At 47.9% G+C, this 14,299-nt stretch overlaps 1 protein-coding gene across 1 annotated transcript; it reads left to right on the top strand.

The window, feature by feature from the left end:
• Window positions 1-366: 366 nt before the first annotated feature.
• Window positions 367-13,103, top strand: NFYC (nuclear transcription factor Y, gamma). Its single transcript, XM_009864495.1, has 8 exons — window positions 367-433; window positions 1,797-1,910; window positions 3,895-3,990; window positions 6,537-6,710; window positions 7,464-7,601; window positions 11,137-11,244; window positions 12,180-12,239; window positions 12,765-13,103. Exons 1-8 carry the CDS (start codon window positions 410-412, stop codon window positions 12,882-12,884), a joined length of 834 nt encoding a protein of 277 aa, XP_009862797.1. The 5' UTR covers window positions 367-409; the 3' UTR covers window positions 12,885-13,103.
• Window positions 13,104-14,299: the final 1,196 nt, after the last annotated feature.

Here is a 14,299-nt window from a genome sequence, read left to right as displayed (position 1 = left end):
CCAGTGGTTTCTGAGTCCCCAGACACCTAATTGAATTAGTTGCCTCAAATATAAATAGATGCAGAAGCGCATAACATGAAAAACGTCCTGTTGTGCAGAGTGACTTCAGCTCTGAGGTGAAATAGTAGACGTGAGTGTCTGACAGAAGGTTGAAGTAGAATCATATCAGTGTAAAATGTAGAAAAGCAGATGAGGATTCGCAGGCCTGAGGAGAAGCCACCGTACTTCAGTAATTTTTATAAATCTAAGTGTAGCCAGTTTAGTTCTAGATGATACAGCCGTGTTTTAGTATCTGTCTTACCTTTGTTTTCAGTTAAGTATCGGTCAAGAGTCTCTCAAATGTGAATCTCTCTCTCTGCAGAAAGACTTCAGAGTTCAAGAACTCCCTCTGGCTCGTATTAAGAAGATAATGAAACTAGATGAAGATGTGAAGGTACACTCACCTTTTTCTTTCTCCTGTTTATGATCCTTTGGGGGGATATTGCAGCTAGAATTCTTTGCAGTTCTTATCGTCACTATATATTTATTTATTAAAGCACATTTTAATAGTTGCCTCGAACGGAACGGTACCTGTCCTTGTGTGCTTAAACTGAGCTGGGAAAGCAAAATCACTTGGGATCTTTGCTGAAGAATTGTGCTTCCTTCTGGTATATAATTCTGAGTATATCTTGGTTTTTGTAGGGCTGAACTGTTTTCTCACATTTCCTCCTTGTTTCTCTCGACTCTTTACAAAGCTATTGAGTGTTTAGTAGAAAGAGTGGTGCTGGTGGTTACATGTGTGCTGTGCTGCTTCTGGTTTATGGGAAAAATAAGCGATCGCTTAGGCTTGGTACCAGTATTTGAGCTGAGCCCTTGACGCGTGACTGATGGTGACGGCACATGAATTGACTGATGAAAACTTGTGACGTGAAAGGAAGGAGAAAGGGATCACCTGCAGGGTTTGACTCCTGCTGCTCCAGTCCTCCCGGCTTTTTAAAAAAAAATCTGTCAGACACTTAACTCTGAAGAGAAAAGAGAATGGTTTATGCTTTCTCCTTGTATTTTTTTGGCATGACACCCTCCTCCTGCTAAAAATGAGACCCCAGAAGGGCGTGTGGTGTCCTCCCAGAGAAGGGAAGTTCCGCCAGGAAAGGGAGTGAACCCCGGGCTCCGAATTCGGTTTCTGAGCCGATCGAGTGCCACGGTTTTGGTGATGAAGGGGGAATATTTTAGGGCAGAGCAGGAAGGGGAGAAGTCTCTGGCTTGTCTGGAACGTAATGAACAGGAATTAAAGGGAATAAGCATTAATGCCAAGCCAGCTAATAATGAAATTGCTTAGTTTGAATAAAACTCTAGCTGGATGCTTTTTAAGGAGAAGGAATTCGGTGAGGCTGAATCTTTGCTCAGCCTCCAATCCTCCTTTGCAGTTCCAGCATTGGTTTCAAATCCCATAAACGTGACGACTACAAAGTAAAGGCCAGGTGTTAAAACGAGCCCTCAACCTGTCCTCTCGTGTTTCCGAATCATTTAACCAAAGGTGCAGCCGGGGGGTCTGACTGGTCACGGAGGAGGAAACAGACTTTGGAGACAAATTTTCCGTGTCCAGTGCTCCCAACAGTATATTTAAGTTGAGGCTGGTAACTCTGTGGACCGCCAGACCCATAGATATTCTGATGTGGAAATTCCCCCAAGTTCACTGGTTCAGGAGTGCAGCCACTTGGGTTCGATTCCCACGGTAACGTTCCTCCGAGTGCCACTTGGCAATAGCAGAATACTCACGGTAAACAAAAAAAATCAACGTGTAAACTTGCTTGCAGATGATCAGCGCAGAAGCTCCGGTGTTGTTCGCCAAGGCAGCTCAGATATTCATCACAGAATTGACTTTGCGGGCCTGGATACACACGGAAGACAACAAGCGGAGGACCCTGCAGGTAACGGAGCTGCTCCTACCCAGCCTTCAGCTGCTTCAAAAACTTGTTTTCAATGCTTTGTTTCCCTAATATGAGGCATGTTTTGTAGACCAGAGCTTTAGTACCTGTGTTTAGTGCTACAAAGCTGTGTGCAAAGCACAGCGCCCAGTGTCATGTGCGAGTGAAAAGCTTTTTTCTTAATGTACTTTGAGAAAAGCAAACAACAATAAGGAGGGGAGGGGGAGGAAACAACTAAAAACCCCCAAAGCGGCAGCTCTCCGTTAATGACTCAGGATGGCTGTAGCTGATGAATTTCCAGCGGATCTGTTTTTCAGTAGTAGTCCTAATGTCAGCTTGTAAATGTTAGTTTGTGTCAATAAACGTGTAGAGATGAAAACACAAATACCCTCCTCCAGAACAGATTTCTGTTTATTCTAGATCAAGAGACCTTCAGTAACAGTCGTTTTCTCAGTGGTTCAAGAGTCAGCTGTGACTGTTTAGGGCCTTTTTATGGGTGGGAGGGGAGAGCATCGGTTTTTAGTCTGACACGTTCACTAGAACTACTCAAAAGTACAATACCCACGAGTTCAGGCGCTCGGGTCGGGGATGAGAGATTGTGGTGTTTTGCCTTCCCCAGCAGCTGCCAGCAGGGAGCAGCTGCCCTCGGCACGGCCACTGCAACTGGAGAGAAGTGGGCTCTGCTCGTCCAGTACCTGGGAAGACAGTGTTGAGTGGAGAGGTCTGAGCTGGGGGAAGTCCAGTCCTGAGGAAACTGGAGCGAGCCCAATGCTCAGCGTGGAGAATGAAACAGGAGATAGGTCTGCTCAGCAAAAGTTTTCTTCCTGGTGAAGATACTTCTATAATCTCTGCTGCCTGCAGAACCAAAGAAACGTCTCCTGTGCTTTCTCCGTGATTATTGCTTGGTAATTAAATGCCAGGATGGTGTAAGGTTTAGGAATGGCAACTGGCCTGTGATGGAAGGATTGATGGTCTTTTACCTACTCAGTAGGCAGCAAAGGCATCGTTGTCTCACATCTTCTTCATATATATGCTTTGCAAATTTATTTTCAGCTAATGAGAGTGAGACTTTTAATAGCTCCTTGAATTAGCCAGGAAGCTTTTTATGATGGCTTGCAAGAATTTTAAAATGAGAGAGTACATTTTCTTTTATTTTTTTCCTTAAGAAATTCAGCTTTTTTGATCTTGGATGTTGTTTCAGATCTTAAGCAAATACAATAAAGTGATGACTTATCTTTATTCAGGTCTTTAATGCTTTGACCTAATGCTGTTCTTTGGATTTCTTTTTCAGGCAAGGTATGAAAGTAAGGTTACAAGCCACTTAGAGAAGACACTTACCTTGCCAGCTTTTTATAGAAGCTCCTTGGCTCTTGCGCTTCCTTTTTCTGATACATGTTTGGCCAGTTTGCTGAGTATATGTTTTAATCTTCATGCTTTCTTTTAACCATTTTGCCCTTCTACATGTTGAAGCCTGTTCTCTCACCATCTCTCAGGATTCCCCTGCCCTAAATAAGATCCTGTGATACTTTATTTTTTTTTTCCCATGATCCCATTCCCACCTCACTAGATTCTGCATCCGTTGCTGCTAATACGTGGAGCGGTCATCCTCATCTTTCTACAAAGCTTCTTTTCAAAAATGTGGGAGGGTTTTTTGATTATTTTTTAGAAGAATCCCTCTTTTGATTAATATCCTGAGCCCTCTGTAGTGAATTGCAGCTGTAGCGTTGTGGAGAGCTCGATGAGGCCCAGGGGGTGAGTAGATGGCTGTAAAAGCCTGAGTTTGATGAGCACCTTCTTACTGCACATCTTGGAAGCCTCAGCACGAGACAGACCAAACCAGAAGTTCTCACCGCCAAGCTTGACCACTTGGGATCTGGAGAAGACGTTGTCACTTGACTCCATTTAATTTGATTGATTAAAGCTCAGACTGTATCCAGTGACAGACTCCTAAAGCTGAAGGATGCTTTTCTCTTTTTGCTCGTTTCAGAGGAATGACATTGCCATGGCGATTACAAAGTTCGATCAGTTCGATTTTCTTATTGATATTGTTCCAAGAGACGAGCTGAAGCCTCCAAAGCGTCAGGTGAGACACCAGAATGGTTGACTGCTGTCTGTCCTTTCCGTAGTGTGATCTCAGCCTCTAATTAAGGAGAGTCGATAAAGCAATACAGATCAGATCTGAATGTGGGATTTGTGCCTCTTTTACAGATTTATTTAAAGTAGTTTTCAGGTTCTTAAATATATTAATTTTTTATTACGGAAATAAAGCTTGCATGTAGATTTACAGACGTCTGACTTGGGCGTTTACTAAATAGCTCTGACACCAAACGTTGCCAGGGTTGGAATTTTTAAAAGTGTGCGTCCTTTGACCTGTAAAGGGAAAACCAGACTTCTTTGCTTCCCATACCATCTTCTGCATCCTTTGGGGCAGTTGTCGCTACTGTAAACATCCTTGACTGGAAGCTGTGAGGTGTTGGAAGGAGCTTTCAGTCGGATGTTTACAGCAGCAGGCTGCCGCCGTCACCTCGGCACGAGAGCTTTGAGACTTCACAGGCGGGTGCTGGGTTAACACATGTCGAGGGTGAATCCCGCCAGAGCTCTGTCTTTTGGGTTGCACCGTGTCAGCAGTGAAGCCCTGATGGCTTTTGGTCTGAAATAGGCTTCAGAGATCTATCTCTTGACGATGCATTCGCTGCCCGTGAGTGCTGCTGGATGGAGAAAGAGCTGCCCGGTAAGAATGTAGGTTCAGACTTTGCGGTGGAAAACACTCCTTTGGTTCGACAGCGTTGAAAAGTCACTGCCTGTAGGCTGACAGCTCGCTCTTTTTGGCTGGGTGTGCAATCTGTATTTCATCTCTTACACGGAAAAGACTGTTTGAAGAGTTAGTTTTGGTTACGTGGAGGAGCTGGGAACGCAACCACAACTGTTATGTTGCTCTGGTAACTAAAGCTGTGGCTTGAAAATAAAAGATGGCAAACGGTGTGATATAGCTGAGCTCAAGCAGATTTGGATTTTTTACTGCAGCAAATGCAACTTAACCTGGAATAGGTACTTACAGAAGTACTCAATTGCCTTAAATGTTTCAGGACTCAGCGAGGAATTGGGGATGGGAGTGCTCTAGAAGGAACACATCTCAGGACTGGGCTTTACAGAAGCAGCCGCAGCTCCTCTATGCCTGCGCTGTCATAGTTGACTGGAGACATGCCCTGTTGAATATATATTTAAAATTTGTTAGTGATGCTTCCGCCAGAGGCTGTGGTGAAGCGGGTGGCAATAATCGGTGAACTACCATATGCAGGAAGTGTTTGATTTCAGCAGTTCGCAGTACTGGTGCTCAGGTTTTCTCTGAGAGCCACACTTCGAAGTTGCTTCTGCATTACAGCCACTTGTGAACAGCTTCATCTGTGGAGGGCAACCTCCTGGCAGGCTGCTGAGAAACCTCCCAGTGGTCAGTCTTTGGTTTAGTTGCTGTCCCTCTGAGAGACGGGCACCGAAGCGAACTAAGGGCTCTTCCACCCGAAGCGTGATGCCCATCTAGACAACATACATCGCTCTTGTTTATTGTGGATTTTTCTTTCCCTGCCCAGTTGGATGGACTGAAGGTAAGCCATGAGCAAGCCACGTTTAATGCAGGGAGTCAAGCACTTGTTTAAGTGGGAATCTACCATGTCGTAGCACGTGTAAACATCCTACACTCTCAGCTGTGAACTCGAGGTGGCTGGGAGAGGATTGTTTACGCCTTCTGCCATGGAGTGAACACCTTGCGAGCTGCGTCCTCCGTGAGGTACAAGATCCGAACGCTTCTCTGGGGAGCTTAGGAATTTTGGTTTGCAAGGGTTAACGGCTCGCCACTTAACGTAATCCCTGAAAATCTACTTCTTGGCCTAAAATACCATAAATCATAAGGGGCTTCTCCCTCCTAAAGATGTGCTTAGATAAAACAGAAGAGCAGTATTATTTGACAGTGAGCTAGAGCAGAGCCTTTTGTTTCTTCGCCCTTGAGGTGTTCCCACTACCAGCAGAGTGGGGCTGTTAAGCCACAGTACAAAATGAAATTGTTACCATTGCGGAGAAGCTGGATTTCAATAACTAAATGAAGGCACGGCAGTGTACATCAAGCCTGTGACCTTATTCCTGGGGCTTTGACATCGGAGCTAGACTGAGGTTTGTGCTGGGCACAAGAGGGTTTTGTTGACAGGTGTAAGTCTTGCTGCTCCGTTTGCAGTTCATTCTGCGTTAAGGTAACAGGCGGGGACGGAATTCACTGATGAGGAGCTGCGTGGATTTCAGCCATGGTAATTTTACTCATTTGCCTCTCGTGATGAAGTCGGTAGCCACAGTCTTACACGTTAGGGTATTGGAAACATTTCTGATTTCCCTGTAGCTGAATAAATGAGAAAATTTCCATTTATCACTTCAGACGTTAGGGTATTGGAAACATTTCTGATTTCCTCGTAGCTGAATAAATGAGAAAATTTCGATTTATCACTTCAAATGTAACTGTTATTAAAGGTATTAAAGGTACTTTTCAACGGAGCATGCTTAAGGGGAGAATAGTTCAGCTGGGGGCCGGGGGGTAGATATTGATCTGCTCCCTCCCCATTTACCTGCCTTGTCCCTGTGCTGCAGGAGGAGGTGCGTCAGGCTGTGACGCCGGCGGAGCCCGTGCAGTATTATTTCACGCTTGCTCAGCAACCGGCTGCGGTGCAGGTCCAGGGGCAGCAGCAAGGACAGCAGACCACCACGTCCACGACGACTATCCAGCCGGGACAGATCATCATCGCCCAGCCTCAGCAAGGGCAGGTGAGCCAGCAGCAGCATGTGGGGGCTTTGGGGCTCAGCTCACCTGTGGGGAGGGTCCTGTCCTCACTGCTCAGAACGGTCAGTTAGGGTGTGGAAATGTGCAGGACAAGAGGACGTGGCCTCAAGGTGCACCAGGGGAGGTGTAGATTGGCTATTGGGGAAAAGTTCTTCAGTGAAAGGGCTGTCGAGCACTGGGACAGGCTGCCTGGGGGAGCGGTGGGGTCTTCGTCCCTGGAGGGTTTTAAAAGGGGGTAAGAATGTAGGTTTGGACTTTACTGTGGAAAATACTCCTTTGATTCGACAGTGTTGGAAGTGGCTGCCTGTAGGCTGGCAGCTCGCACTTCTTGCCAGGGCGTGCGATCTGTGTTTCAGCTCTTACACAGAAAAGACTGTTTGAGGAGTTAGTTTTGGTTTCCTGGAGGATATGATGAGTTACGTGCAGGACTAACGTGTGTGTGTGTGTGGTGCTCAGGGACGTGGTTTAGTGGTGGGCCTGGCATCACTAGGTTAGTGGTTGGACTCGATTTTAAAGATCTTTTCCAACCTAAACTATTCTGTGATTCTGGTCATGACCAGATGTTGAGACAGCTTGTGACAAGGGTCCTCTAGGTCCTGACTGCCCTCCACGGTGATTTAAGTAGCAGCAGGCCTGGGGGGCAGCCTGTCTAGCCCAGCCTTTGTGTCTTGTGGCCTTTTCACCCACGTTCAGTCCTTCTCCCTGTGTGCCCGCAGAGCACCCCTGTGACCATGCAGGTGGGAGAAGGGCAGCAGGTGCAGATCGTGCAGGCGCAGCCGCAGGGACAGACCCAGCAGGCTCAGAGCGGGACCGGGCAGACCATGCAAGTCATGCAGCAGATCATCACCAACACGGGAGAAATCCAGCAGATACCGGTAAGGCTCTGCCAGCAGAACCCTGTGACGGTCTCGCGAGCAAACTCTCTGCTGCTCTTCTGGCATGAGACTGTACACGTATGCTTTTTTAACTGTCAGAGGAAGTTTGGATTGAGTGGTGTGTCTCCTGCACTTAGAGAGGAAAAACTAGCGAGGTGTGGCGTGAAGGAGGGAATAAATCTCACCTATCTAGACCTGTTGCCCAACCCCAACGCTTTCCCCCAAGTGGAAGAGTTACGATTAGGAAGCAATAAATATAATATTTCCTGGATAAACCCTTAGTTCTTTACTGCAGTGTGGTTTCAATAAAGCATAATTGGCTCCTTTTGCCTGTGCTTGGTTCTGTCTCTGCAATCTGTAGGCATGACCTGGCAGGCTTTAGTGGGAAAGGTGCCATCTGTGAGTTATTAATAAACTTTTATGCTACAAGAAATACTTTGGTGAAATACTTTGGGCTGGTTGGAGGAATGGCTGTGCAGAACCAGAGCATTCCTCCTCGCTTTCACATCAATGTAGATTTGCCTTAAGAATGGGATTTTGAATACCCAACATCAGCAGTAACGTTCTGGCATGTGTCCAAGTAAACATGTGGGTCAAAAAATATCACCTTTTCTGCTCTCTTTCTGTAACTTGGAATCACAAAAAAAGCTGGCTCTTTCGGTCCTCTCATCTGGAAAATTTCATACCTCTTCAAAAAATTTTTAAAAATTTAAATCCCCAGTTCCGTGTGCTCAGCCAGCAACCCAAAGGTCAGACCAAGTGCCCAAGAGAAGCATTTCTTTGATTTCTGTTACTGAGAAGTACCCACAGCCACGGCAAAACTGATCTTTCACACGAGTTTTGCTTTTCAAGATTTGCTACGCTTCCCTCTGTCTGTCTGGCAAATGTCCGTGCTTTGACATCGCATCTCGGAAAAGGTTTAGATTGCGGGTGTTGCCAGATTCTTCAAATTCATTTCCAAATGCTTTTCATTTCTTAAGTCTTCAGCTCATTCCTACTGCTTGGCTTAAGGTTTTGGTCGCAAGGGAAGTGAATCGCTTGTCAAATACAGTATTTTATTACAAGCAACCTTTTGTCTTCTCTGCGTTCTCCACTACCTTTCTTTTACATTCTTCTTTTTTCTTCTCGTCTCTCCAAGATACTTGCCCTTCAGAGCGTTTTGGAAGGAGATGTCCACGTCCAGCCTCAGTGAATCTCTTACAACAGGACTAAATGTTGCAGCATCCTCCTTTGGTTCAGCAAGAAAAGAACGGCTCTCACTCATTTTCCAGTTGTTTCCAGAGCATCCCTATAAGAAAGGGGCTTGGAGAAAGAATTCTTTGTAAAGTAGCTGTGAGGGGGCCGTAACCTTCTGCAGAAAGTTGTGTGTGGATCCTGTTGTAAGTGGGTCCCTTGTTTTAGGAGTGTGAGCCGAGAGGCTGCTGAATTAGTGCCTGGTTTTAGCCAAGCACACGCTTCTGCCTTCCTCTTGCCTGGGAGCAGCTCGGAGCAGGGAGCCCTGGCTGGTCCTCAAAGGCTTCTTGCGCTGCAGACGTGAGGCCGAAGCTGCCAAGTGCCAGAGCGCCGGGTCTTTGGGAGCACCTGGGTCTTGAGCAGTTGTAAGGCTGCAAAGCAGAGCAACTTGGGGGCAGTGTTTTAATGATTCGCACTTCTGTATCTCGCAGCCGTACTGTTTTGACTGTAATTAAGAGGATTCTTCGTAATCATGGCGCGTTGAAGAGTCTCACCTTGTGCTGAGGGAAGCATCTTGCCCTTTGCTCACTTCCTGCAAGTGAAGTACAAGAGAGCACGGAGCCACGCACTCGCTGCCGAGGTTTTTAGTGCCCTAACCTGGACCTGTTGGGTTTCACGAATTCAAAGTCCTCGCTCTCTGCAGCGGTGCTGCCTGTTCTGCTCTTCCTGCTGTGCTTGGCTTGGTTTTTCCCTCGAGTTACCTTTTTCTCTAGATGTAGTTTGTTCTGTCTTCTGATCGTTCCTTTTCACGCTGGTGTCCGCTAGGGTTCAGCGGAGAATCTTTCCTCAGACAAGTAGGACAGTTGGAAACGCTCTCGTAAAGCCGGGAGCGCCTCTGGCAATCGCAGGAGTGTTGAGGGAATCTCACAAATGTTCTCTTGCTGGTTTTCCACACACTCTCATGTTGTTACGCTTCTCTGCCGTGATTCACCGTTTGCTCTAGGACCGTGGCTTGCCTGCGGAAAGGCGACTTTTACTTTCTATAAACTGAGAAAAACTGGAAGAAAGCGTATCCATCAATTAAATGGGTGATCACTTGTTTGTCCACGGTAATTCTGTGTTAAATTTAATCGGCATCTTAGCCAGACCTCGTTGGGTGGGTTCCTCGGAGCTTGCTCTCCTTTCTGCAGGAGCACTCTTCCCAAATCGCTCTCACCCCTCCAGTTAGGAGCGCAGTTAAAATGTGAGCAGGAAGCCTCCAGTGAGGAAAACATGATCTGCTGGCCGATCAGATCCTTTACTGAAATGTAAACTTGCTCACGTGGAGCTGATCTGCTCCTGAAATAATATTGGAGCCTCTAGACACAGCTGGGCAAGTCAGCGGCGTTTGTGTAAATGCCAAGACCACGTTCGAGGCACGTGAACCTTTGTCGAGGAGCGGTTTTTTCAAGTGTTTTCTATGTCCTTCTTTCTCTTTTTTTAAAAAGAAGAAAACTCAAACCATTTTTTATATGTAATTAACCTTACAAGTGTCAATCTAAATGTTCTGAAGTTAAATAACACAAAATGAAAAATTCAACAGCAGTATCAATCCCACTGTGATCTTTTTATTGCTTCTCAGATGTGTTTTAGCAGTATTAGCTGTTTATATCGCAGGTTGTGATGAGGACATTGTCTTCACGTCCCACACCCCCAGGCATCTAACCTTGCAGGATGAGGGTTGTAGGAAATAAATTTGCGTTTGAATGTTATACACGAAGTATTGACACAGAAAATACCAGCGTTTGCCAGGTGGGGGTTGACATATACTGGCAGAGAGTTGCATTAAAAGCTTCCAAATATATCCTTGGGGTTTGTCATCTCTGCTGCCTTTATTTATGTGACAATTTCCCCATATATTTTTTATAATTTCTGGCAGGGTATAGTAGGAATGTCATTATGTGCAGCTAGCTCATAACCGTTTTCTTTCTGTGAAATGATGCATCAAAGCAGTAGCTCAGTTCTCGTAACCAAAAAGCCAAGTGAGTGTTCTCTGAGCTCTCCAAAATTTAGCACTTTAATATGCTTTGGCTACTAACCGACCACTCCCGGCGTGGAGAGAGAAGTGATGGTGTGCTTCCTCGGGGGTTTTGCTTCAAGAAACGAGCAGGAGTTCTGTGGACTCGCTTTGGCAGGGCCGGCAGTAGCTCCTCATCCAAACCGTTAAAAATCAGCTGAAGCGTTTCCCCACCCCGACCCCAACTCCCCGGGGTCACCTGTTACTCGGGCTTCTGTTGTGGAAACGAGAAGGCAAGTTTGTGTGTTTCAGGTTACACAGTTACCTGTTTAATTTTCTTTCCCTGCCCCCTCCGCTTGTCTCCAGGTCCAGTTGAATGCTGGCCAGCTGCAGTATATCCGCTTAGCCCAGCCCGTGTCAGGCACCCAGGTAGTCCAGGGGCAGATCCAGACGCTTGCAACCAATGCACAGCAGGTACGCGCCATCACGGCAGGGCTGGCACCGAACCGGTAAAGTGTTGTTCCCCAGCTCCTCCAACTGCAAACTCCAGTCGGATTTACCACCTCTTGGGCCTAGGGTTTCTTTTTCTTCCTGTTACTTCCGTCAGAATAATAAAGCCAAGGAGCGTAGCGGAAGCCTCCTTTCCCTCTCCGTGAAAGGTGCATGCAAATGTGTGTGGGTGTGTGTGTCTCGCTGTATAAAAGCTCACGCTGCTTCTGAGCTGATTGCAGGTAAAACTTCGGTTCATCAACCTTGTCTTTACTACTTCTCCTTCTGGCTGGGTGAGGGAGGAGCAGCCGCGCGACCTCGCGTTGGTGGAACGTGGAGACGAGCGTTGCAGCCGGCAGGCTGTCTCATGTTCTGGTTGAGAGCGGTCGCTGAGGGATTCTTCTCTGCCTTCGGAGGACAGGGAGGCCGCTGCTTTTCTGGGATCCTCGAGGCCGCGTTCTCCTCGTGAGAGTCAGGGAGGAGGACATGCCCGTGCTCGGTTCGGAACGACTGACTCCCGTGTCCTTTGGAACGTGGAGACGAGCGTTGCAGCCGGCAGGCTGTCTCATGTTCTGGTTGAGAGCGGTCGCTGAGGGATTCTTCTCTGCCTTCGGAGGACAGGGAGGCCGCTGCTTTTCTGGGATCCTCGAGGCCGCGTTCTCCTCGTGAGAGTCAGGGAGGAGGACATGCCCGTGCTCGGTTCGGAACGACTGACTCCCGTGTCCTTTGTTCTTGACTCGCGGTTAGCGCCAGCATGACTGCGGGCCGGCGGCCTGAGCCGTGCCTTACCGCACGGTGGGGTGATGACGTTTGAAAGAGGCTAAAAAAGCTCGTGAAAGGCAGCTGCAGAATATTGTTAGTGGGGCTCTGACCCTCTCTCCGAAGCGCTGTCGGTGATCATCCTTCTCTTCTCCTTGCAGATAACGCAGACAGAAGTCCAGCAAGGACAGCAGCAGTTCAGCCAGTTCACAGACGGGCAGGTAAGAGCTTGGAGCTCGTTGGCTTCCAGGGACTGGGAACAGCCTCCTAAAAGCTGCATGTTCTAGCAAAATGGGCTCGCCCTGAGGAAGCCCTCCTGCTGCTGGCAAACCCTGGCCGGGAGCGGGATAAGGGGATGTTGTGCCAGTCTTAGCTCAGGTGGATTCTTGGTGTTGTGCTGCCTTCGCTCTGAATTAATCCAGTCCCTTGCACTCTAGGTGGGATCTATTTTAGTCCTAACCAGTTTAGGAATAAAGGTCTTAACACCTAGCTACTGACTGTTGCCTAAGTAGCCTGAACTCAATCTGGGCATCGGAAATTCACGGAATTACTTTGTTATGATATAGCAGCAACTGTCCAGTGGCAACTGTGGTCTGTTTTGGGGAGGAGAGGGGACAGATTTTACTCGCACCCGAGCGTTGCAGTTAGCGGCACCACCGCTTGCAGGGTTAGTGCCAGCCTTGAGCTTAGAGGGAGCACGATGGGAACTGACAGCCCGTCCTTTCCCCTGCTTCTGTCTCTGCCAGCAACTCTATCAGATCCAGCAAGTGACCATGCCAGCGGGCCAGGACATCGCCCAGCCCATGTTCATTCAGTCCACCAACCAAACCTCGGACGGGCAAGCCACACAAGTGACGGGGGACTGAGCGGGGACGCTGTAGCAGGGTTCTCCGCATGGAAACAAACGCGTTCCCAGCCTGACGTTTGCCGTGCCGCCCCAGTCTGATGAATACATCTGCTTCCGTGTATCTGTACTTGATATTAAGCCTATAGTAGGCTGTGATCTCTGGTGCACTATACACCTTCCTCTGGTGGGTATGAGAGAATATCCAACAGACACTGACAAGAATGCAATATTTTTATTTTTTATTTTTATTTTTAGAAGTCAATATTTCAGTGTATTCGGCTGCTTGTTCAAACCCATGAAGCTGAAAGAGATCTAAGCAGAAGGAATTTGTAGCATCTTGTTGAACAACATGTAAAACGTTTTTATCTAGTAAAATTATTAAAGGGTACCGTGTCTGGTTTGTTGCAAGAGCTTTATTCCTGGTATTCGGTTGGTGGGTTTTTCCCTGAATAGAGTTAGGTTCAGTCCTCCCATCTCAGTGGTTTATTAGAGGTATGGGGGGAGCGTACGTGTGTTAGATTTTCCTGACCTGTCTCTTTTTTTGGTAAGCTGGAGCATTGGCTATATGCAACTTGAGGGCAGGGAGTAGGGGGGGAATAATTAAAACAACAGCAAAGGAAAAAAAAACACATTCCTTGTATTATGACTGTATTTTGTAAGGGCAAAAGATCCTTTAATTTGGCCTGATTTATTCCAGAAACACTAATGGAAGTCTGGACGAACCCCAGCCCTGCCGTTAACTGTTGTTCTGGCTTCAGTCGATGTATGTAATATAAGCTTCATCAAACGAAATAAATTTCCTTTGTAAGATAATGCGTGTGCTTTCTTGGAGATCCAGTGCCCAGGCTCAACCTGCCAAGCCGAGATCGTCCTGCGCCCCTGGAGAATATTACACCTGGAGCGGGGAAGCCAGCAACAGGGTTTAAGGGTGGAGAAGGGGTTGGACGGGAGCTGCGAGCGCCGGGGCTGGAGGCCAGGCCTGGGTCTTGGCTCTGAGCGGGTGCGTGTTTGTCGCCGAGAACCTTTGTGGGTCCGGTGGGGAGTGAAACCTGGTCCCTGGGCACAGGGACTGTCCTCCCTGGCAGTGCCTGTGGGTGCCTGCCTCGCCCTGCCCGAACGAGAACCGTGACGGGGGGTGGCTGCTGCTGCCGGGAAGGAAAACTCCACCTCAGCACTTGGCTGGTGCAGACTCCTAAATCTGGGCCAGGTTGTTCCAGTCGGGCACGGGAGCCTGCTGCGTTACCTGCACCTCCTGGGCTTGCTAAATGTCAAGATTTTCTCATTTCCTTAAGTTTTTCCAGTCCTGCAGTGCCTGGGAGCCAGTGGCGCTGCAGGAGCAGTGGAGGAGCGATGCAGCCCCAGCACCTTCCTGGGCATCAGCCCCCGGGTCCCGCAGCCGTGTGCGGGGCAGAGCGAGGGGCCGTGCCCTGGAGA

The sequence above is a fragment of the Apaloderma vittatum genome, unplaced genomic scaffold, assembly GCF_000703405.1.
Source record: "Apaloderma vittatum isolate BGI_N311 unplaced genomic scaffold, ASM70340v1 scaffold11292, whole genome shotgun sequence".
Classification (NCBI taxonomy): Eukaryota; Metazoa; Chordata; class Aves; order Trogoniformes; family Trogonidae; genus Apaloderma; species Apaloderma vittatum.
This window is presented reverse-complemented; position numbering and strand designations above follow the sequence as displayed.

Excerpts from the sequence above, each read along its gene's own strand:
- NFYC (XM_009864495.1), top strand. The coding sequence starts at position 410 with ATGAAACTAGATGAAGATGTGAAG. Across the intron at positions 434-1,796 it reads AACTAGATGAAGATGTGAAG|ATGATCAGCGCAGAAGCTCC; the intron begins GTACACTCACCT and ends ACTTGCTTGCAG. Across the intron at positions 12,240-12,764 it reads GCCAGTTCACAGACGGGCAG|CAACTCTATCAGATCCAGCA; the intron begins GTAAGAGCTTGG and ends TGTCTCTGCCAG.